The sequence below is a fragment of the Sinocyclocheilus anshuiensis genome, unplaced genomic scaffold (assembly GCF_001515605.1).
Source record: "Sinocyclocheilus anshuiensis isolate Anshui unplaced genomic scaffold, SAMN03320099.WGS_v1.1 scaffold493, whole genome shotgun sequence".
Lineage (NCBI taxonomy): Eukaryota > Metazoa > Chordata > Actinopteri > Cypriniformes > Cyprinidae > Sinocyclocheilus > Sinocyclocheilus anshuiensis.
In genome coordinates, this window is record NW_015537963.1 from 899325 (window position 1) to 922323 (window position 22999).

The window sequence follows — 22999 nt, forward strand, 5'->3', positions numbered from 1 at the left end:
TGGTACTCTCCTGCTCTTCAAGTTAACCCAACTATGACGACTTCCGCTGCTGAGAAACCCGGAAATGTGAAATGTGAAAATAGGATTTTTTTCCATAGGCTTTTGGATTATCGCAAAAAAATAAGATCTGTGTTCAATCATAATTCATGAAACTTACACGTTTTGTCCATCAAGATAATATAACTTTTAATAAATTTTGATGGCTAAATAAAAGCGCCAGAACTTAAAAGCTAAACTTAGGCTATAAACGAACTACAGCACCACAGTCGCTCGCCTTCCACGTCACCACCACCATGCTCCCGACAACTTTTCAAACGTATTTTTAACACGTTCAGTGAAAAGGATTTAGTCTGTATATGAATATGAAATTTTAATCCACACTACATTAACCTTTTCATATAAACTAGAATAAATACAAAACTAGAGTCAAATAAACAGTATAGTGAATAAATGAAATAATCATAACTAAAGCACACGAAAGAACGTATTTCTGTACATTTCGAAATAAGGTGCAATAAAAGTCAATAAATCCTTGATTAATATGAATATTAAGTAAATCATTTAATATTTTAATTAAAAACGTGTCTCCACGTACTATTCAATACAATTCTAGTGCATTTAATCTAGAAAATGTGCACTTTAAATACCCGGATTTTTTTTAATGTAGGCCTACTGTAATTTGCATATATCATCAGACATTTTTCCTGACAGGAAATCATTATCACTAAGACAGTAATGATAGTAGCTATCAATCATTATGACACCTTAGAGTGCAGTTTAAAAGTTTAGAATTTTGGCCGTGTATATAAAGCCGTGGAATAATATGACCTCTACACACGTGAATTGTTTTACTTTTGTTTTGTTGATCAGGTGGCAGTGAAAGACGTAATGAAGACACACGACATGGAATGTCTAACTATTGTAAGTCATGTGCACTCATCTCAGTCACTATTTTCATTTAATTGCAGACTACTGTACAAATGGTTTTTCAATAGACAAACCATTTTAAAACTGTCCATCTTTTAGCCTGATCATCCAAACCCCCTACCTTTGGAGATCGCCCTTATACTCCTGTTATCGCCATGGCGTATTTCATGGCGACATTAAGTTGGAAAACTTCATCATGAGCAAGGACACTCTGCAGGTCAAGATGATTGACTTTGGGTGTGGGGACTTCATGAGAAAGTCTGCCTTCATGACATTGTATGGTATACAGCATCCCTCAAAGCTCACAGAGAAAATACTTTGGTAATGCAAACTTGAATACGAGATGAAATCTTTTCCCTCCAGGCACCATGGAGTACTACCCTCCTGAGTACAGGGTCAAGGGCAAGTACCATGTGAAGTCTGCAATGTCGTGGTCTCTTGGGGTCATCTTGTTCATGATGCTGTGCGGCCGTTTTCCAACTGGCGAGGACCTGCAGAAGACCGAACTAAACCTTTGGTCAGAGCCTGGACTATCAAAAGGTGAGCTCTTCATCACAAGAAAATAAGTCTGAATCCAATTATCATACAAATATTCTTCCAGATCAGATCTCCCAACTGAATAAGTGCAGATGTAAAGGCTTTAGGACATAATCAGATATTGCTTCTGTGTTTCTGCACAGACTGCTGCCGTTTGATCTGCAGCATAAACCAAAGCGGCGGCTCAGTCAGGGGAAGATCCTTCACTACGACTGGTTTACGGTACTGGGCCTAAGATCAGCCAGTTTTTACACATTTGCTGTTGTTGTTCATTTTGATTTATGGAGTGAAATGCATTTACGCGAATGTTTTCTGTTTTGTTTCAGATCTCCATATAACCCCAGACTTTTCCAGAGTCTCTTGTCAGCTTTGCGTCTTGCGGGCTGGCAGGAAGGCTTTCCATCCCTCCGTGAAGCCTTTGCGTCTTGCGGGGCCAGCAGGCCATGGTTGCGTCTTGCGCCATGGCCTGAAGCAGCAGTACTTGCGTCTTGCGGTATTGCTCGCTTGGGGATGTGTATATATGTATATAGTTTTTTTTCTCAGAGCCTCAAAAGAGGGATTGTCAATAGGTGAGATCACAAAAAAAAAGTCAGATTCCAAACATTATACAAATGTTCTTCCAGATTAGATCTTATAACTAAATAGCTCAAATGTAAAGGCTTCAGGTCATAATCAGATGTCTCTCCCATGTTTCTGCATAGACTGCTGCCGTTTGTGCCTCCTCCAACAAACGGCGGCTCGTTCTGGGGAAGATCCTTCACCACGACTGGCTTCAGGTACCCGAGCCTAAGATCAGCCAGTTTTTACATATTTGATTTTGCTGTTAATTTTGAATGGGAAGAAATTACATAGTTAAGTGTAATGTATTTAGGTGAATGTTTCGCATTCTATTTTCTTTCAGATCTCCATATAAGTTGTGGATAAAAGGAGCTCCAACCCCAGACATTTCCAGGGTCCGCTGCTGAGAAACCCGGAAATGTGAAAAGGGTCCATAGGATTTTTTTCCATAGGCTTTTGGATTATCGCAAAAAAATAAGATCTGTGTTCAATCATAATTCATGAAACTTACACGTTTTGTCCATCAAGATAATATAACTTTTAATAAATTTTGATGGCTAAATAAAAGCGCCAGAACTTAAAAGCTAAACTTAGGCTATAAACGAACTACAGCACCACAGTCGCTCGCCTTCCACGTCACCACCACCATGCTCCCGACAACTTTTCAAACGTATTTTTAACACGTTCAGTGAAAAGGATTTAGTCTGTATATGAATATGAAATTTTAATCCACACTACATTAACCTTTTCATATAAACTAGAATAAATACAAAACTAGAGTCAAATAAACAGTATAGTGAATAAATGAAATAATCATAACTAAAGCACACGAAAGAACGTATTTCTGTACATTTCGAAATAAGGTGCAATAAAAGTCAATAAATCCTTGATTAATATGAATATTAAGTAAATCATTTAATATTTTAATTAAAAACGTGTCTCCACGTACTATTCAATACAATTCTAGTGCATTTAATCTAGAAAATGTGCACTTTAAATACCCGGATTTTTTTTAATGTAGGCCTACTGTAATTTGCATATATCATCAGACATTTTTCCTGACAGGAAATCATTATCACTAAGACAGTAATGATAGTAGCTATCAATCATTATGACACCTTAGAGTGCAGTTTAAAAGTTTAGAATTTTGGCCGTGTATATAAAGCCGTGGAATAATATGACCTCTACACACGTGAATTGTTTTACTTTTGTTTTGTTGATCAGGTGGCAGTGAAAGACGTAATGAAGACACACGACATGGAATGTCTAACTATTGTAAGTCATGTGCACTCATCTCAGTCACTATTTTCATTTAATTGCAGACTACTGTACAAATGGTTTTTCAATAGACAAACCATTTTAAAACTGTCCATCTTTTAGCCTGATCATCCAAACCCCCTACCTTTGGAGATCGCCCTTATACTCCTGTTATCGCCATGGCGTATTTCATGGCGACATTAAGTTGGAAAACTTCATCATGAGCAAGGACACTCTGCAGGTCAAGATGATTGACTTTGGGTGTGGGGACTTCATGAGAAAGTCTGCCTTCATGACATTGTATGGTATACAGCATCCCTCAAAGCTCACAGAGAAAATACTTTGGTAATGCAAACTTGAATACGAGATGAAATCTTTTCCCTCCAGGCACCATGGAGTACTACCCTCCTGAGTACAGGGTCAAGGGCAAGTACCATGTGAAGTCTGCAATGTCGTGGTCTCTTGGGGTCATCTTGTTCATGATGCTGTGCGGCCGTTTTCCAACTGGCGAGGACCTGCAGAAGACCGAACTAAACCTTTGGTCAGAGCCTGGACTATCAAAAGGTGAGCTCTTCATCACAAGAAAATAAGTCTGAATCCAATTATCATACAAATATTCTTCCAGATCAGATCTCCCAACTGAATAAGTGCAGATGTAAAGGCTTTAGGACATAATCAGATATTGCTTCTGTGTTTCTGCACAGACTGCTGCCGTTTGATCTGCAGCATAAACCAAAGCGGCGGCTCAGTCAGGGGAAGATCCTTCACTACGACTGGTTTACGGTACTGGGCCTAAGATCAGCCAGTTTTTACACATTTGCTGTTGTTGTTCATTTTGATTTATGGAGTGAAATGCATTTACGCGAATGTTTTCTGTTTTGTTTCAGATCTCCATATAACCCCAGACTTTTCCAGAGTCTCTTGTCAGCTTTGCGTCTTGCGGGCTGGCAGGAAGGCTTTCCATCCCTCCGTGAAGCCTTTGCGTCTTGCGGGGCCAGCAGGCCATGGTTGCGTCTTGCGCCATGGCCTGAAGCAGCAGTACTTGCGTCTTGCGGTATTGCTCGCTTGGGGATGTGTATATATGTATATAGTTTTTTTTCTCAGAGCCTCAAAAGAGGGATTGTCAATAGGTGAGATCACAAAAAAAAAGTCAGATTCCAAACATTATACAAATGTTCTTCCAGATTAGATCTTATAACTAAATAGCTCAAATGTAAAGGCTTCAGGTCATAATCAGATGTCTCTCCCATGTTTCTGCATAGACTGCTGCCGTTTGTGCCTCCTCCAACAAACGGCGGCTCGTTCTGGGGAAGATCCTTCACCACGACTGGCTTCAGGTACCCGAGCCTAAGATCAGCCAGTTTTTACATATTTGATTTTGCTGTTAATTTTGAATGGGAAGAAATTACATAGTTAAGTGTAATGTATTTAGGTGAATGTTTCGCATTCTATTTTCTTTCAGATCTCCATATAAGTTGTGGATAAAAGGAGCTCCAACCCCAGACATTTCCAGGGTCTCCTGTCAGCTTTGCGTCTTGCGGGCTGGCAGGCAATGGTTGCGCCTTGGCCTGAAGCAGCAGTTCTTGTGTCTGGCGGTACTGCTTGCTTGAGGATGTGTATGACCCTGTCCCATCACTGCCTCCACAACATGACTGCATCAGTCCAGGTCCAGTCTCATCTGCACTGCTCACCAGCCATGGGCAGCTTAAAAGCATGCAATGGCTATCCTCGTCTCAGAGCTCCACTGCCCTGGTTCCTCAGTGGTTCCTTTCATGGTTGCACACAAGCCAAAACTTTGATGTCCCAGAGGTACCTGCTATGGTGCTCCAGGTGTCCCAGTCTTGCTGCCCTGGTAGCAGAACCTCCTGTAGTGGCTACATGGTCCTCAAGCTCCTTGTCGTAACTGCACACTCTCAAAAGCTTGTCCTGGACAACAAGGTCCAATCCCAGATATTCTTCTCATGACTGTCCCAGATGCTATGCTCCATGTGATGTACGCCCCGGGTCCCAGAAATTTCTGTAATGGCTGCATCTCATGCCTGTCCTAAACTCTCCATGTGATGTTTTCTGAGTACCAGAAGTTCTCGAAAAGACCACTAGTTCCAGTACTCCTGGCTGCGCCAATACAAGAGCTCGCCAAAAGTTCCTAGTGCCAGAGCTCATTGTTTTGGCTGCCTCAGTACCAGAATTTCCTTTCATGTCCCTATCATGAAAGGGGTGCAAATAAAAAAAATCTTGTTAATACATTTTAAAATGTCGCCTACCTTTTTTGCATTATTTTTCTTAAAATTAACCGGATTTACTTTTGTTTCTTTTTTTTCCAGGTCACCGCATGAGATGCTCCCTGTCTCAGCTGCCCTGGGTGCAGAGTTCCCTGTCCTGTCCCTATCATGGAAAGGATGCAAATTAAAAATAAATAATAAAAAAATGTATTTGTTTATTTAAGGTAAGTAACTTTGACTGTGGTTGTGGTTTGAGTTAAGTACTCACAGAAGAGGTGTGTTCACCTTACTCACTATAAAGGAGGAAACATAATATCAGGTAACAAAGTTACATTCCTTTAAAATCTATTACATAAAACCTTTCATATATATTGCAAGAAAAAGATGTAAAATATTTCATTTTTATTTACCCTTATTATTGAAATTGCATCATACTTTATGTAAATGAAGGGAATGTGTTTTGGTGATTTATTTACTTATTTGTATACTACTGTCATGTCTCATGTTCAGTTAAGGTATAAATTAATCTCTGTTAAATACTTGACGTTTCATGTCAGAAAGGAAGGACAGCTTGCATTTTAAACTGGAATGACTAAAATATGAAAAAACATGACAAAGGGCGTTTTAGGGTTTACTTGCCATTGCATGTCCATCTTCTGTGATTTTCTGTCATTTGCTACATCTTATGAGTATTTTTTTATTGTGACTGCATTGAAATGTTCTCGTACTCCAGAAGGTGGCGATAGAGAAGCATCTCTGCACCTCCACCAGGCCCGTAGAAGTCTTTTATCAGCTTTATCACAATGTGAATGTCATGCACATGATGTAAGCTTAAAATACCATCGCCATCATTTCTCTCAGTTATTTTATTTTTATCCTCACATTTTTATAATAGAGGTTATATGGCTAAATGTTTGCTTACTCTTGAACAAAGTTAACAAAGACTAAAAGAAAAAAGATTGACTGAAAGAAAGACTAATTTTTAATTTAGGCTATAAAAACTTTAATAATTCCTCATATTTTAGCATTAATTATATCCCCCAGACCATGTTTATGACTACAATACTTATAGTGAGACAAATATTTCCAGAGTAGACCATAATTTTTCACATTCTTATTTATTTGTTTGTAGATGTTCTCGTCGGATGAATGTCCTGTGCATTTTCAAAAATGTAAAATAAATAAATAATTGAAAAGAAGCAAAGTGTATAAATCAGAAACCTATGTAACTAGCCTACATATTCATGCAAAAGCTGAATAACTGAACGCCTTTCCCAAAACTGTCTGCTCATTTTGATTCTTCTGCCGTATCCATTTCAAGCGAACCTTCGCTGAGTTCGCGTGATAAGCTGTACTGTACATTTACATGGGATGGGGGTGGGGGAGTTTCGTCCAATTAGATTAATTTCATCTTAAGTGATGCTAATGCATCATTACCTTCTGTCCAAACTAAACGTCTCGTTTCATTGACAAACACAATTTCCACCCAAAATCATTTAGATGTATATTTCAGCTGTCATCAATTGAGATTTTGAGTCAAATGTCTAGTTACACAAACGCTTGTTTTCTCCAACAGTTGCTTTATCCTATATATTGGTGTCAATCATAGAATTAAATCATCTTAAATTAGAATAACGTTGTGATCCACTTAAGTTACCAACTTAAATTCCCAAATTTGTGTTATAGCTGCTGCTATTGAACAATAACACTACTGTTATAGGCTAGCAATAATGAAGGCAGGTTTTACTTATTTAAAAAAATAATAATTAGGAATGTCAGATAGTGATAAGCTGTGTTTTAAAATTAATGTAATTTATTACGCTATTTGTTGAAAACAATTGTTTTATGCTTTGTTACGTTTTACATTTTTCATGTTTAGTTGTTGTGCGTTTTAGAACAGTTTTAGTTGTTATATTCTGCTAGCAACCATTATTCCAATGGCAGGTTCTAACGTAAACAGCTGACCCATTACAATGTGACAACGTGCCCCGCTATCGTACGAGCTGTATCTTTTCTCCCCTCCGGACATTAGCGTTGAAAAGGTTCAGTAGGTTTTATTTTATTTTATTTTTAATTTTTATAGTCGAGATTTTAAGGTTGTATCACAAAAACTTTTAAAAACGAACATACACTGAGACATGAAATGTTTGACCATAGCCACTCATCCATAATCTATTTGTATTTTTTTATTTTTATTTATTCATTTATATATTTTTTTAATGAATACGTATCCCTGTTTTAAATCTTTAGTTAAACACTTTTTTTGCTTCAGCATTAATCTCAAATGCTTATCACGTGAATGACCTCGACGCCAGACTGATGCATATTGGATGAAGTTAATTGAGGAGAAGTGTGACAGTGGGAGGGGTTGCCAACCAGCAGCTCATTCACTCCATGCGCCCTGGACAGGTTAAATACCCCTCCCCTGACGCGCACTCGGCACTCTCGAGTAAACCCTGAGAGAGGAGCACACCCAGCGGGTCTGATCGGTGAAACTCATGTTTCTAGAGAGAGAACGGATTATGAACGCGTTCGGGCAGCAGCCGTCGAGCCAGCAGACCAGTCCCCTCCAGCACCACAACGCGCAGGACATCCTGGACATGACCGTGTACTGCGACACCAACTTCAGCATGTACCAACAGAACCTCCACCATCACCACCACCACCACCACGCGCAGAGGCCACCTGCGCATCCTTCCAGCTACGGACTCGCCGAATACACCTCAGCCACCGCCAACCCGTACCTGTGGATGAACAGCCCAGGTATCACCTCGTCCCCCTATCTCTCAGGCCCGAACGGAGGCTCTTACATTCAGTCAGGATTTGGGTCGAACCAGCGGCAGTTTCTTCCTCCTCCCACCGGCTTCGGAAACGCGGATCTCGGTTGGCTGTCCATTTCAAGTCAGCAAGAACTTTTCAAGATGGTCAGACCGCCTTATTCCTATTCAGCGCTGATTGCGATGGCTATTCAGAACGCGCAGGATAAGAAACTGACGCTCAGTCAGATTTATCAGTATGTGGCGGAAAACTTTCCTTTTTATAAGAAAAGCAAAGCCGGATGGCAGAACTCCATAAGACACAATCTGTCCTTGAACGATTGCTTCAAGAAAGTCGCGCGGGATGAGGACGACCCTGGTAAGTTTGAATGCTCTTTAGTCAAAGTTTGGCGTGCATAATTACGCGCTAGATTTTAGTGCAATACTAACATGTTTTCCCGTTTATTTTTTTAAGGGAAAGGAAATTACTGGACTTTGGACCCCAACTGCGAGAAAATGTTCGATAACGGCAACTTCAGAAGGAAGAGAAAGAGAAGAGCTGATGGAAACGCCAGTAGCCTGTCTGTAAAATCCGAGGACGCGCTGAAATTGGCGGACACGGCGAGTCTGATGAGCGCATCCCCGCAGAGCCTCCAGAACTCTCCGACCTCAAGCGAACCCAAATCGTCCCCTTCACCATCCGCAGAGCACAGCCCGTGTTTTAACAACTTTATCGGTAACATGAACTCGATAATGGCTGGAAACGGCAACGGAATCAGAAGCAGAGACGTCAGTTCTGGACACTTGGGGGATTTTACGAACGGCATGTCTGGACATGAAATTGCCCCTCCATCAGAACCAGGCCATCTCAGCACTAACAGACTGAACTACTACTCAGCGTCCCATAACAACAGTGGCTTGATCAACTCGCTCTCCAATCATTTCAGTGTCAGTAATCTCATTTACAGCCGGGACGGAACAGAAGTTTAGAATTTGTGAACCTCTAATGTGCTCTGTGAGTACATGGACAGTCTGTTCTTACATTAGATTTCATTTCTATACACGCTCACCTCAGTCGCACAGTTCATTTTAATTCAGACTCTCTGGTGTTTTGGAGTGCATCAGCAAGTGGGTTTGCATCATTTACATTTATTCTGCTATGAATAAATGGTAACGTTGCACCAAACTGTGATACTTAACAAGTCCACACGTGTCTATTTCCTAGGCCACCATAACAAGTGCCTTCTGTTTTTTGTAGAACAAATGTAGATAGATTTTATTTAAATGGAATGTTTTTGATTTGTAAATAAACATGCATATATCTGAAATGTCTGTAGCTTCGATTTCTGTTTATTTGCTGTTTATGATGTTTTCCCATTATCTGCTCAATGGCACAACAAACACAAACACCTAGTGCATCTCAGTGTGTTCCCACGCGACCAGCGGGTGGCTGCAGAGATGCACATAACTGTAACAGCAATTAAGACATGTTTGCATGTTTATGTAGTTTGTTTACAGTAGCTCGCAATTATATATAGTTTGTTTGTGGATGGCTGCAATCAAACAGGCAGTTTACTGACAACTTTTAATTAGCTTTTGCACTAAAGTACCGTTTAGTTTTGAACAGTAGCATTGAAAGATCAGATTACACTTGAAATTTTGAGTGAAAATGTGTTGTGTTCTTTCTGGAACCCTACATTTCAAGGTAATTTAACCAGCGCCCATCTTTTTCCCATAACAGCTCAACTCCAGCAAACATATTGAGTTGACAATTATTTATCAAAAGAATTTCAGGTTTAATCGAGCATTTTAATTAACCCGTGCCCCGCTGTGTCCTCTCCTAATTGCTTTCTGCAAAAAGCCAGACACATTTAACTCTTCACTGTCCTCATTATCTCAGGGAAGTTTTTCAGCCTGTTTATTTACTGTACAAGCTCTGGCATTGAATGGAACAGACTCATTTGAGTGATGGTGTAAATAGCCTTATATGATCCGCCGGTTTATCTAGAGATTCAACTTCTCCTTCCACCATTAACTCATGTCCAGTCTGACCTGCATGAAAACAGTAGGTGAGACTGAGACATTTTCCGCTTGTCGCTTTGCATGCAGCCGATTTAGACAAGTCATCACAGCTTCATATCTGGAGAGTTCAAAAGTTCGGCTGTTTGTCTGGGAGCTTTTATTTACTCTCGGCTTATTTAATGGTGTACAAAAATCCCATGTTTGGGGAATATTACCATTAAGTTAGGAAAACATTATTTCTGAATGTTCTTGGAACATCTCATATTCTGAATGTTTAAAAATGCTTTTTTTTTTTCTTGGTTATGAATGTTAGAGGAAAATTTAATTTAATCATTTTGCAAATAATATGGGAAAGTTACTTTTTAGTCTGAAACTTGTCTTTAATGTTTAACAACAGTTAGAAGAACATCCAAAAATGTTTCAGAAAAGCATTCCATGAACGATGCATACATGATGATTCAGAACGTTACTGAAGACCAGATAACCGAAGAATGTTTGTTCATAATTTTGAGAGAACCTTGTCAGAATGTTCTGAGAACGTTCCCTGTTAGCTGGGATGCTGTAAGGTTCACATCATCCTCACTCTTTAAAACCAAATCTAGTGGCTCTACGGTTCTTGAGTTGTTATATGGTTCTTTGGAGATTAAAAAATGTTCTTATTGCATTATTTTAAGTTCTTCAGATTAACATTTCTGGGTTCTTTAAAGCACTTTAAATCAGTTTTCTAACAAACAGAACCATTGTTGTATTTATAAAGGTTCCAATATCACATCAGACTGTAAACCACTTTGTTCTACTTTTCATCTTGAGGAGTGAAGTTCACTTTAGAGGATTGTGCCACAAACTTTATATGGTTTTTCTGGCTTTTTGGTTTCTGCTCATGGTCTTATTTCAAAGTCAGTCTACTCCAGGTCCCATATTATAGAAAGACAATGAAAATAAAAACATAGGCCTTACTGCAATACAACTGAATTGGCTCTGTTGTGTGGGATAAAGCAGAACTGACAGGAGATTCGTGTCCACGGTGCTGGAACACAAACGGATCTGGCATCACCAGAGACACCCCGCTGCTCTCTAGTGAAAACACAGAATAAATGAAAGTGCATTTCCCTCCGTGTGCCTTTGTTCTAACAAAGGACATTGTTGTTCCACTATTGCAGGATAGATTCTCATAGTGACAATATATCTGTGGTGAGAAGAACATGCAATTGCAATGGACTTAAATGAGACCAAATGACATGCAATTAGCCTTATTAATTTATAAAACACTATAAGGGTCAATGATAAATAAGAATGTCTAAGATGAGTAGACTACAAGTGCCTTAAGTTCTAAGTTAGGGGGGGTAGATTGGCCTTATTTCTCAAGAGGTGTGATGTAGAGTAAGTGTAACTGATTCTAAATATCATTAAGCAGTATTTAAGCAATTTATTTTCATGTTATGCGTGTTAGGGTCTGTGGTTCTATTTGTTTCAAAGTTTTCTCATGTGATATCATGTTTTTTGAGTTTTTGTTTTTATGTTTACTTGTTATTTATTTATTTTGAACACACCGAAAATTTGCCTAATTAAAGTTTCCCCTTGTAGGCTAGTCTCTACGCATTTTTCCATAAATGGACAAGCAGAACTGTACAATTGCAGTTAAAGTAACAGAAATTAAAAAAACTGTTCGTTTGTTTTTATTCATCCTTATAATCGCTGGTTTCTGTCCATTTGCATGAATTATTGTGCAACTGCGTGACGCGGGACTGTGAAACTCTCTTCACGTGTTACAGATTGATACCTCACGATAGCCGATGCTAAAATAGCGAATAATATGAATAATCCGAGCAAGCTGTCATCATATTTTTCAGGCTAGCTGTGTCTAGCAAGTTGCTATATAATGAAAATCGATATTAGCCTAAAGGTTCGTCGTCATAGAGCTAGCTGTCACGTGTTTAAAATGACTTTATACAATTTATTATTTACAATATTGGTTGGCCAATTTATTTATTCATTCATTTATTGATGTTTTTGTATTTTTGCTAATAAATTTTGTTATAATAATCGTTTAAATGGCAGATTCCACTGTGACAACTTACCCCAGTGAGTGTAACAGTTTGGGGCATTTTGTCATTCATTCATTCATTCATTCATTCATTCATAAACAAACAAACAAATAAGATCTAAGTGCATTCAATGAACTGTATCCTTTTTTATTTCTTGCCAGTATATGTAGGAGTGTTGTTGGAATTCTACATCTTCTTTTTCTTCTATTTTTGTAAATATTCTATAATTGGTGCATTTGATAATTTCTGATATTGTTTGATTTCTTTTTACTCTTGCATTTAAAAGACAACATAAGTAGTCAGAATTTACGCATATTTTTATTTTCTTGACCTCTACTATTATGTGTCATGTAGTAAATCTTGAATATTTTCCCCACAGATGGACACTGACTTGCATGCTGAAGGTGTTGCCCCATTGCTGAAGGTCCAGGCTGACTGCGGGGCCCCTGGGGGCCCTCACCCTTCACCTTTCCCATCTCCCAGGTGCCAGGCTCCTGTATGTGAGGTGAGGATGCCCTGGGGCAGGGATTGGCCAGCATGCCTCTCTGTGGGGGTCTCAAAGGGTGCTGATGTTCTTCTAGTCCTCCTCCAGTGAGGAAAAACTGTAATCAGAGGTTTAAACTCAGCAAGCTAAGCTAGAGCTTCATCGTAACACGGACTGTTGAGACTTCAGTGCAAGAGGTTTGACTAAGATTATTCTAATCTAATCCAATCTGATAATCTGATCTAATCTAATCTAATCCTGTTTTCCCAGAGCAGGAAGAGGAAATATCACTTTCTACTGACATCTGACACCTAATCCTTGCCCAAGAATCCCGGGAAAAGGACGTTATGTAAGATGAGGGGTTTTGAAATCATGCATCGGTTCATTAAAATCAATGCTCTATACAATCAATTATATCAATTATCTATACAATGCTGGAAGTATGTGGAAAATATTATTGTTTGTGTGGCTTCATGCTTTTTAATTTCCAAATAGTTCAGAGATCAGGTACTAAGTGTGGGTTTGTAAAAATAAACCGAGGTTTAGGTGTCGTGTTACTGATAAGACTCGGCCTGAGGAAGTGCAGTCACTCAGCGACTCACAGATTGAGACCGAACTGATGAGTAACTGGAGGATAGTGTTGCACTCTGGGACGTGTGAAACACCATTGCCATTAGCCGACAGATGCTTTTACCTGTTAGGGACACAAGAGCAAGAAAAGATATATCCTAGGTCAAGACTTTGAGTTAGTTATTCTGAATTAAACCTGTTAACTTGCATTTATAGGAAGTCAATCAATTAAATTTTCTAAATGCACTTGCAGTCAAATGTTTGGACACACCTACTCATTCTTTCTATGACTATTTTCTATATTTTAGAATAAAAAAGTATTCATTTATTTATTTCAATGGAAAATTTGCCAAAATTGTGTGTGTGTCTGTATATATAGTTTTAGATTATTAAACACTTTAAATGACTTTTGTAAATATGTTTTTATTTTTTTCTTTATTTTTTTTAACTATTTTAATAATGTAAAAACTTATTTAAAACAACTCATTAAATATGTTTTTAATTGTTAGAAATGTAAATGTATACAGAATTGGCTGCTGGCTGGCTGCTCTACTTTATTATATATTGTATATAAAACAAATAAAAAAAAATATGAATATAATTATGTTGTTGTAAAATTAATATTATATATTTTATATAAACAATACTATTATATTCCTGTAATGTAATATTTTATATAAACAAATACAATTCTTAATAAAATAATTTCAAAAAATGTTTAATAATGAAATTCATACAATCTGAGTCATATAAGCGTATGCCATTAGATATAATACAATACATCCATTCAAGTGTGTCCAACCTTTGGTACTGTATATCAGCGGTCAAGAACATACACTAAGATAGATGTAAATTAGCAGTTACACTGGACTAAACTTATTCAGTTGCATAAATAGCCTCCCTGAAGTCAATCAATTTGATGTAGATGATAAAGTATCGATACAACTTTAATATAACTAGACTTTATAAAGAATCAAATCTGTGTAAGCTTTCATGACCTCATTGGAAAGACCTGACTTGCATTTGATGCATGAACATGATACCATTACTGCCCAGTCAGCTCTATCAAAACAGACCCATAACTTACAGTAGTGATGGTTCAGTCATCCTACGGTCTGTTCATCACTGTCAAACCCATAATACAGTAAATGTTGTGTCTGAATCCTGGGCATCGTGTCCAGCCTCGTAACCCAGCTTTATCACCAAACGAATGTGCGATATGAAAACCGACCCCGTCTGACCTGGAGAACATGATAGTTCAGACACTTATTCTGTCTTCATCCAACCTGACGTTCAACATCTGCTTGTACCAGTCAGCAGGAATTAGGAGGCTAATATCTCATATCGCTGCGAGATCTCTGGAGGTAGTTAAATATTTAACACACGGCTGGGAACATCGGGATCCTCGCAGCTCTGTAAAAAAAAATGAAGCCTACATTCGATATCTGAGGATAATGCTCATCTACTGGCATGACTCCGGTATGGTTTCATCAGACTCCTTACCAGGCCCATAAAAGAGGTAATGTATGGGCTGATAATGGCATGAGATCCAGAGAACGGCCCAGCAGCCTCCATATGGATGCGTTTATATAGAGCCAGACCCGTATAAGCTCTCTGAGCTGTCAGCACTTGACATGCAAAATGATTTAGGGAGGTTTCAGCCACTGTGTTGGGAATATTGGTGTGTGATGGGACTGATATATGGCTACTGGGAAATAGTGCGTGCATCAGTGACTGGATGAAAAAATGGCTGTGGAAAATAAAAAGCAGTGTAATGCAGTTTCAAGGTATTTTCACACCCTCACGCTGAGCTCTTCAGCATTCTGCTGTGGAAAATTCTGTTTATTTTGTTTGATTGATTGTGATGAGACTTTTCTAGTTTTTTTTTTTTTTTTTTTTTAGAGAAATTGTTCACTTTGGCATTTCTTTAAATAATCATTTGCCATATTTTGTGATGGGAACATGATGTATTTAGTGATGCATGATTGCCAAGACCTGTTAATTTTCAGTGACACTTTATAATAAGGTCTTATTTGTTAACATTAGTTAATGCATTAAAGAAATAGTTCACCTAAGAAAAAACATTTGCTGACACTTTACTCAGACCAAGATGTAGATGAGTTTGTTTCTTCATGGGAACAGATCCAGTCCTTCAGTTAACGTCTTGTGAAGCAAAAAATCAGTGTGTTTGTAAGAATAAATAGACTTACAGTTTTCAACTGAAAAATGTCTTAAAGGGGTCATGACGTGAAAAACCAAATTTCCATGTGATGACATGTCTTAGTGCAGACGTCATCTATCTGTGGCTTGTGTCAGAATACACTGTGACAGTTTATACTGCACAAAAAGATCTAAATTGGTGAGTTTAATTAAGACCTCTACCCCCAAACCTTTCCCTTAATGCCATGCATCAGTCTGAGAGTGTTGTGTCCTCTGCAGGCCTGTGTAAGCCTCAGATGATCCGTTGCTGAGGGGACTAAGTGATACCCTTTCAAAAGAGGCCAGACATGCCTCTACCACACCACACCCTTTGTGTTCGGGAATAATCCAGCCTGCACTTCAAGGCTGGGCCGGACTTCAGAGGAATCCGCTATCAATCTAAAGAAGAGAAGAAAGCGCTTTAAATGAGAGTGACCCCAAACTCCCTCAGTGAATTACTGTGATAAGGTGCTCGTCCTCATAACACTCATTATTATATATTTGGTGAAGATCCTCCTGTGGTCGACATCAAAGGGCTCGCTGAATTTCAGGAGGAACAAAAATCTGCCGATAAACAGATTTTGGAAGTGAACATGGTTGAAATTTTAAGGGTGTTTTTACATTTCAGTCCTGTTTTAAGGAACCAAAAGTGAATTAAGTGAAAAAAATGCCCAGTTTGGTTTGCGTTCACATTGTTCTACTTTAGTGTACATATAAAAACCTAAAAAAATACCATTATTATTTGATCAAAATACAATAAAAACAGTAATATTGTTAAATATTATTACAGTTAAAATAGCTGTTAGTGTTAAAATATTCTATTTGAATATATTGTAAAATGCAATTTATTCCTGTGATGAAAAGCTGAATTTTCAGCATCATTACTCTTCAGTGTCACATGATCTTTCAGAAATCATTCTAATATTCTTATTTACTGCTTACAAAATATTTCTTATTATTATCAATCTTGAAAACAGTTGTGCTGCTCAATATTTTTGTGAAAACTGTAATTCGTTTTTTTTTTTTTCAGGATTCTTTGATGAACAAAGTTCAAAGGATGGTGTATTTAAAATAGACATCTTTTGTAGCATTATAAATGTCTTTACTGTCACTTTTGATCAAATGAATGTGTCCTTGCTGAATAAAAATATTAATTTTAAACAACTTAAAAATCTTAATTACCCCGAATTTTAGAACAAAAGTTTATATATACTTATTTTATAGCATAATTTAAAAAAAAATTGTTATAATGTTAATAATGTTAACATTATTATTATTTTGAACATTTGTTTTTTTTAATCATTTATTTTGTTGTAATTTTTTATTTTTTAACTTGGGGTTAAAAATTAAAATGAAAAAAAAAAAGAAAGAAAGAAAAAAAAGTCTATGCATTTCATCTCATCTCTGCATTGTTGTGTGTCATGCATGGCAATCTGCAGTGGCCAAAAGTATTACTATAGTACTTTGAGTTCACAGAGCATCTTGTGAACTGCACAGTGTTTTACAGTCATATACTGTGGAACAGAGAAACATTAAGAAACATGTGAATGCAAATGAACAATTAAATGCAAACTATGGGTTAAATACACCAATTTGTGTGTGCCCATCTCTGTGTAACTGTTGCGTGTGTTGTAATGGTTGTTAAGTACACAAAACAACATAATTTCCTGCAATTCTGACCAGGATATTGTCATGTGACCACATTCCATTCCCATGACATCACATCGGGCGAGTGAGTGAGCCGTGAGCGAGAGACGGGTGATGTTGACAGCTCATCCCATGAACGTTTCGCATGCCCTCACTTCAAATGGGCCACGCTCAGCTTTGATGAGCGGCCTGTTTTTAGCAGCCCAGAAAGAAGCGTCATGCACCGGATGACACTCAGATCACAGACCGCAGTGAAAGACAGCAGACTGACGCTTCAGATAGTATTGAGTGTGAAGGTTTACCGTCCTCGAGGAAGATCAGGCATAGAGAGGGATGATGTATGATGAGGAAGAGTAAGAGACGACTATAGCATTCTCAGCTGTTGTCTTAGAGAACCAACCGGTGTTTGATTACCAACACGACTAAAGAGATCATCTGGATTTGCAGCTCCTCATAAAGGGACTTATAATAGTTTACTGGCGTTTTTCAAAGAACCACTTGTTTCTAATAAACTAAGATAAGGTTACACTTTCTTTTCCAAACTGTCGCGCATCTCTACTGATAAAAATATGATGAGTAGAATAACTGAATGATCATTGTTTGTTTTGTTGGATTGCTTTCACATCAACTATTGCTGTATTCCAAATCGTATAGTATTTATATATGATTACAGTACTTATTTGAATTAACTTTTATTTTTAAATATTTGTAAAAATATTTAACAACAAAATTTAACAATTCAGTTTAATTTTTAGTTTGTTTTAGTCATTTTGTGTGTTTTTGTCATTTTTTATTATTGTTTTTTTTTAGCTTTAATATTTATATTTCAGTTTTGGTTTTAATTTATATTTCGGTCATTTTGTTATGTGATTTTTCATTTTTATTACTTTTTTATTCTTTTTTTAGCTTTAATATTGGTATTTTAGTTTTAGTTTTTTAGTACTTATTTCAGTTTTCATTTTTATTTAAATTTTTTTGTTATTTAGTTATGTGCTTTTGTCATTTTATCACTTTAGTTTTATTATTTCTAATTATCTTAATTTTTTTTAATTTAAGTTTTAGCAACTTTAGTACTTCAGTTTGTTTTGAACTTATTTTGTTTTAAGCTTATTTATTGCCATGGAACTAATTCTATTTCTATTTTTATTTTTCAGTGTAATTTTTAATGTGATATTTATTTAATGAATGAAAACTATTTATAATAGTTTTAGTTTTAGTTAACAATGCAATCATAGATACAGGATACAATATTATTATATTGTGTATACATTACATATTAGGTAAAATAGCATTTTTAATGAGATTTAAATATTTTTATCTATATATTTTTGGTACTGAGTGAAACATTTCTCATGTGTACATTTTAGGATTTCTCTTAGAAGGCAGCCAAATTATGCTGCCTACCTTTTGACAGCAGGAGTGCATCTTTGTCACATTAAAATCTTCCTACATTCAGTTCACTATGTTTTAACAAGTCTGATTTCGCTGTACATGTGTGAGTGTGTTTGTGTCATTGAGGCCCAGCTGTGCTCTCGTTCCTTTGAGGCTGACATGGGAGAGATCTTTTGAGGTCTTGTAGTTGTTTTAACCCCTGCTGCCTCTCAGCAGGTTAAGCCTAACCAAACATTCATCCTGCGGGTCAGCGACACCATTGACAACGCGCTTTAGTCTTTCACTCGGCTCATCCCCACTGTGAGCTACCTGACAGGACCGGCCACGGTCAGAAATCAGCTCATCAAACTTCAGCTCCAACCACAGACTGCAGCTCATTAAGTTTGGTAGACCATTAAGACTGACAGTGGATCTGTCCAAAGTCAAGGCAAGTCCAACAAAATGATTATGGATAGATAGATAGATCTGCTAAGATCACTTCTCATTTCAATATATCTGTAAGATTTTTATAATGTTTCACATTCTTTAATCACTTTTTGGATATCGGCTGAATAATTTAAAATGTAAATAAAAATAACAAATAAAAATCAAAGTATACTGATTGGAAGAATTATCAGTTTATTTAGATAAAATGAATCCACGATAATTTTATTATTAATGGTTATCATTAATGAATGCACAAGTATAACGTTTGGTGAAAGGTGTTGGTGCATTCAAAATAAAATAAAATAAGTATTATAGTTTTTATTAGTAGTTTTTGATTAATTAATAGTTAATTCATTTTTTTTTTCATTTGATTTGAATTTTTAAACTTAAAGATGTAGTATTTTTGTTGTGATTTCATTATTTGTAGTTTTTTTTTTTATGTCTATACTTTCTATTTATTTTATTTTATTTCAGTTTTAGTTATTTTAGTAAAAGTTAGGCTAAATAAAAATGAGAAATGTTTCCGTGGCAATGCGTTAACGTTTAATTTTTTTTCAAGTAACAACATGTTTTTTAGTTTTAGTTAACTATAATAACCCTTGATAGTAATATGTTACTCTTAATGTTACAGCATAGTGCATAGGTTCAATTTCCAAGAAAAATAACTTCAGATAATCTGCTTTGGATAAAAGTATTTGCATTTGTGTCATGTAAAATCAACCTGAACAGTAAAATGACCAAGATATGGAATAACCAAACAGCATCAAATTACAGTTTTTATTTATTTTTTCAAACAGTAAAGGCATTCTTTCATAGCCAATATGGCCTCTTTAGAATTGAACATCAACTGATTTAAAGTTGCATGTTGGCAGATCTAACAGCGCTGTATTCTTAAGCGGTGTCTCTGCCCCTCCTTCACTAAATGGAGTAATTATTAGCCGTCATTACCCTGCCCTCTGCCCTGATGCAACTCAAAGAGAGGCGTCACTATCTGATCACTATGTAAATGCGACTAGCTGCCTGCAGTAATGGATCAATGGAGCGCTGGACGGCCTGTGTGGGGGAGGCCAGAGACTGCCTGTCTGTCTGTTCCCAGCAGGTCCACTGTCCCGCACGTCTCCGAGGGCGGTGGGCCAGGGCACGTCTACCAGCTCGGAGACTCGGGAGGAAAACACTGGAAGGGTTCAGGCCCGGGCTTGTTTGGAGGGCTTGGATTGCCGGGGCCTCTAGCCCCAAATTTGAATGTAAAATGAATGCAAATCTACAATGATTCAGGCAATTCAGTGGAATCCACACTCTTTGACACGAGGGTCTACAACCCATATGATTGCATTTCTTTCTAATGTGCTGCTTCTGTAACTAGTGGTTTAACTGAAGCTAAAATCCATGTTAATGGCATTTCAAGCAAAGCTGCGTTGGAGTTTGTCCATATAGAACAGAAACAGATTTGTATGAATAATAATAATATATAATTTTAACTTTATTAAAGTTGAAAAATATAAAAAATGTTTTTAGTGACATTGTGCAGGATCTTAAATATATTTCTTATACATCGTATATAGTGTAATGTATAAATAATACAATATGATATTATGATCTATTTTAATAAAATATAACAATATATTTTTAGTTTTTCATTAGCATCTATTAAAATTAAAATGAAAGATTACAATTAAAAAAAATTATTTCTATAATATTTATAAAGTCTATGTTAAAATATTTTAAAATGATTATTTTCTATTTTTTTCATGTTAATTGCATTTCAAGCAAAGGAGTTTCAAACTTGGAGTTTGTCCATATAGAACAGAAACAGATTTGTATGACTAATTTTGAATAATTTTGTGCATTTGATTAAATGTATTTATATATGATTAGTGACATTGTGCAGTATCCTAAATATATTTCTAAATATATTATACTTAAATATATTTCTTATATATCTACTATATTTTAGTTATAATAATAAAAAATAAAAATAGATTAATTTTAGTATATTAAATAATATAGAGATTTTAAATTATAATTTGTATAAATTTAAATTGTATAATTTCATAATAAAGTTTAAAAATATTCAATATATTTTTAGTGATATCAGGATCTTAAATTTATTTCCCATATGTCCTATATACTTTATTTTATTAATAATATAATGATAATATGATATTACAGTATCATCTATTTTAATAATGTATAACAATATATTTTTTTCATTTACGTTTTACATCTGGTAAAATTCATTCTAATATGCTGCATCTGAAGATAAAACCCATGTTAATGCATTTCAAGCAAAGCTAAGTTGGAGTTTGTCCATATATAACAGGAATAGATTTGCATGAATTTGACTGGTTTTGTGACAGACTCTGCGTCTCTGGTGTTTGTGGGCTGAAGGTGGGTTGTGCACATGTCAACAGCAGCAGAAGTGTGACTGTGATTAGCACACTGTTGTTTAGCCACATTAGTTTTATCTAACGCCATCAAAAGGCACATTATCTTCATGTTGTCACTGTAGTGGAGTGAAGTACATGTAGATTAGAATGCTTCATTGACTCATTAAAGTTGATCTGCTTCACTTACTCTAGCAAACGATGAAACATTCATGCCCTATCTAATAGAGTTGTTGAATTATGTCAATTTGTAAGTTAACCTGGTGGGCTATTTCACATTAGGATGCGAGTTTAAATGTTTTTCGAATTGTAGTCCTTATGTTGATTATTTAACTTATTTACAATTGAGACATGATGTGTAAATTATGTTGTAGAATAAAACATGAACATCTTTTAAAATGTTAGGCACAGGTCTTAAAAGTTCAATAAATTGAAACCTGCTATTGTATGATGTAAAAGTATTTCGAAATTCTAGAGCAAACACGTGGTTAAAATTATTCATATTTATAAAAAATATATATATACACTGTTAAAATTTACGGTAAAAAACCGGCAGCTGTGGTTGCCGGAATTTTACCGTAAAAAATACGGTAGCAACGTTTTAGGTTTTATGGTTTTAACTTAAATTTACAGTTAAATACCGTATTTTCATTAACTGATATAATGTTAATATACCAACCTATTGAAGTACGGAAATCTGTTTTGCACCTTTGTAATACACTGATAACCACCAAATGCAGGTGGTGATGAGAAAGTCACATGATGAACCAAAGCCCATCACAAGCAGCTTTTAAATATTACCATATATAGAAGGTGCACAGTGTCATTCACACAAATTGCACAGGTGTGCCTTAGGCTGGCCACAATAAAAGGCCACAAAATAAAAGGTTTGTGAAGTACCTATTTTATATATTATATAGAAACCCGATAATAAAATTTCCTCAGTGATTTGATAGAATCAGGGGGGACTAACACAGAATTTACCCTTCCAGCCCTTTAAGATGGAGCAGCATGAAAGATAATATTGTTATACATGAGAGCATCCTGTCAGCTGCCGTTTCATTATGTGTAATTGCTCAGCGATTGCTCTGTTTATTAAAGGTGACTGCCATTCGCCGCTGCAGTCAGCAATATGTGACGGAGATGATTGCTGTGTGTGTGTTCGGGAACATGCAGCCCTCCAGCGCTGGCCTAATAAAAGAGCTGAAGAGATTGAGCCATTACCATGTCAGATCTCCTACTATTATGACCCATTAAAAGAGCTCAACCCCTGATTCAGAGCCATTATATTTATTGAATCTAGAAGCTGATTGATGTTGCGCTGGCCGAAACACCTCATACCATGAACACTTGCCCTGGCTGTGTATAATATCACAAAGTTGCATAACTGCAAAGTTGTCAGAATTACAGTAATTCAATTCTTCTCTGAGCTTTATACATGCTTTGACTCAAAAGGGGAAAAAATCATTAAAAAAATGAATAAAATGTGGAAAAATCAATTAATTTAATTGTTTATATATATATATATATATATATATGTATGTGTGTGTGTGTGTGTATATATATATATATA

At 36.4% G+C, this 22999-nt stretch overlaps 1 protein-coding gene across 1 annotated transcript; it reads left to right on the forward strand.

Moving 5' to 3' along the window:
- The first annotated feature begins 7911 nt into the window (after positions 1 to 7911).
- Positions 7912 to 9494, forward strand: LOC107667947 (forkhead box protein I2-like). Its single transcript, XM_016459680.1, has 2 exons — positions 7912 to 8636; positions 8733 to 9494. Exons 1-2 carry the CDS (start codon positions 8000 to 8002, stop codon positions 9245 to 9247), a joined length of 1152 nt encoding a protein of 383 aa, XP_016315166.1. The 5' UTR covers positions 7912 to 7999; the 3' UTR covers positions 9248 to 9494.
- The last annotated feature ends 13505 nt before the right edge of the window (positions 9495 to 22999 follow it).

Coding starts and splice junctions, on each gene's coding strand:
- LOC107667947 (XM_016459680.1), top strand. CDS start 8,000: ATGTTTCTAGAGAGAGAACGGATTATGAACGCGTTCGGGCAGCAGCCG. Junction 8,637..8,732: donor GCGGGATGAGGACGACCCTG/GTAAGTTTGAAT, acceptor TATTTTTTTAAG/GGAAAGGAAATTACTGGACT.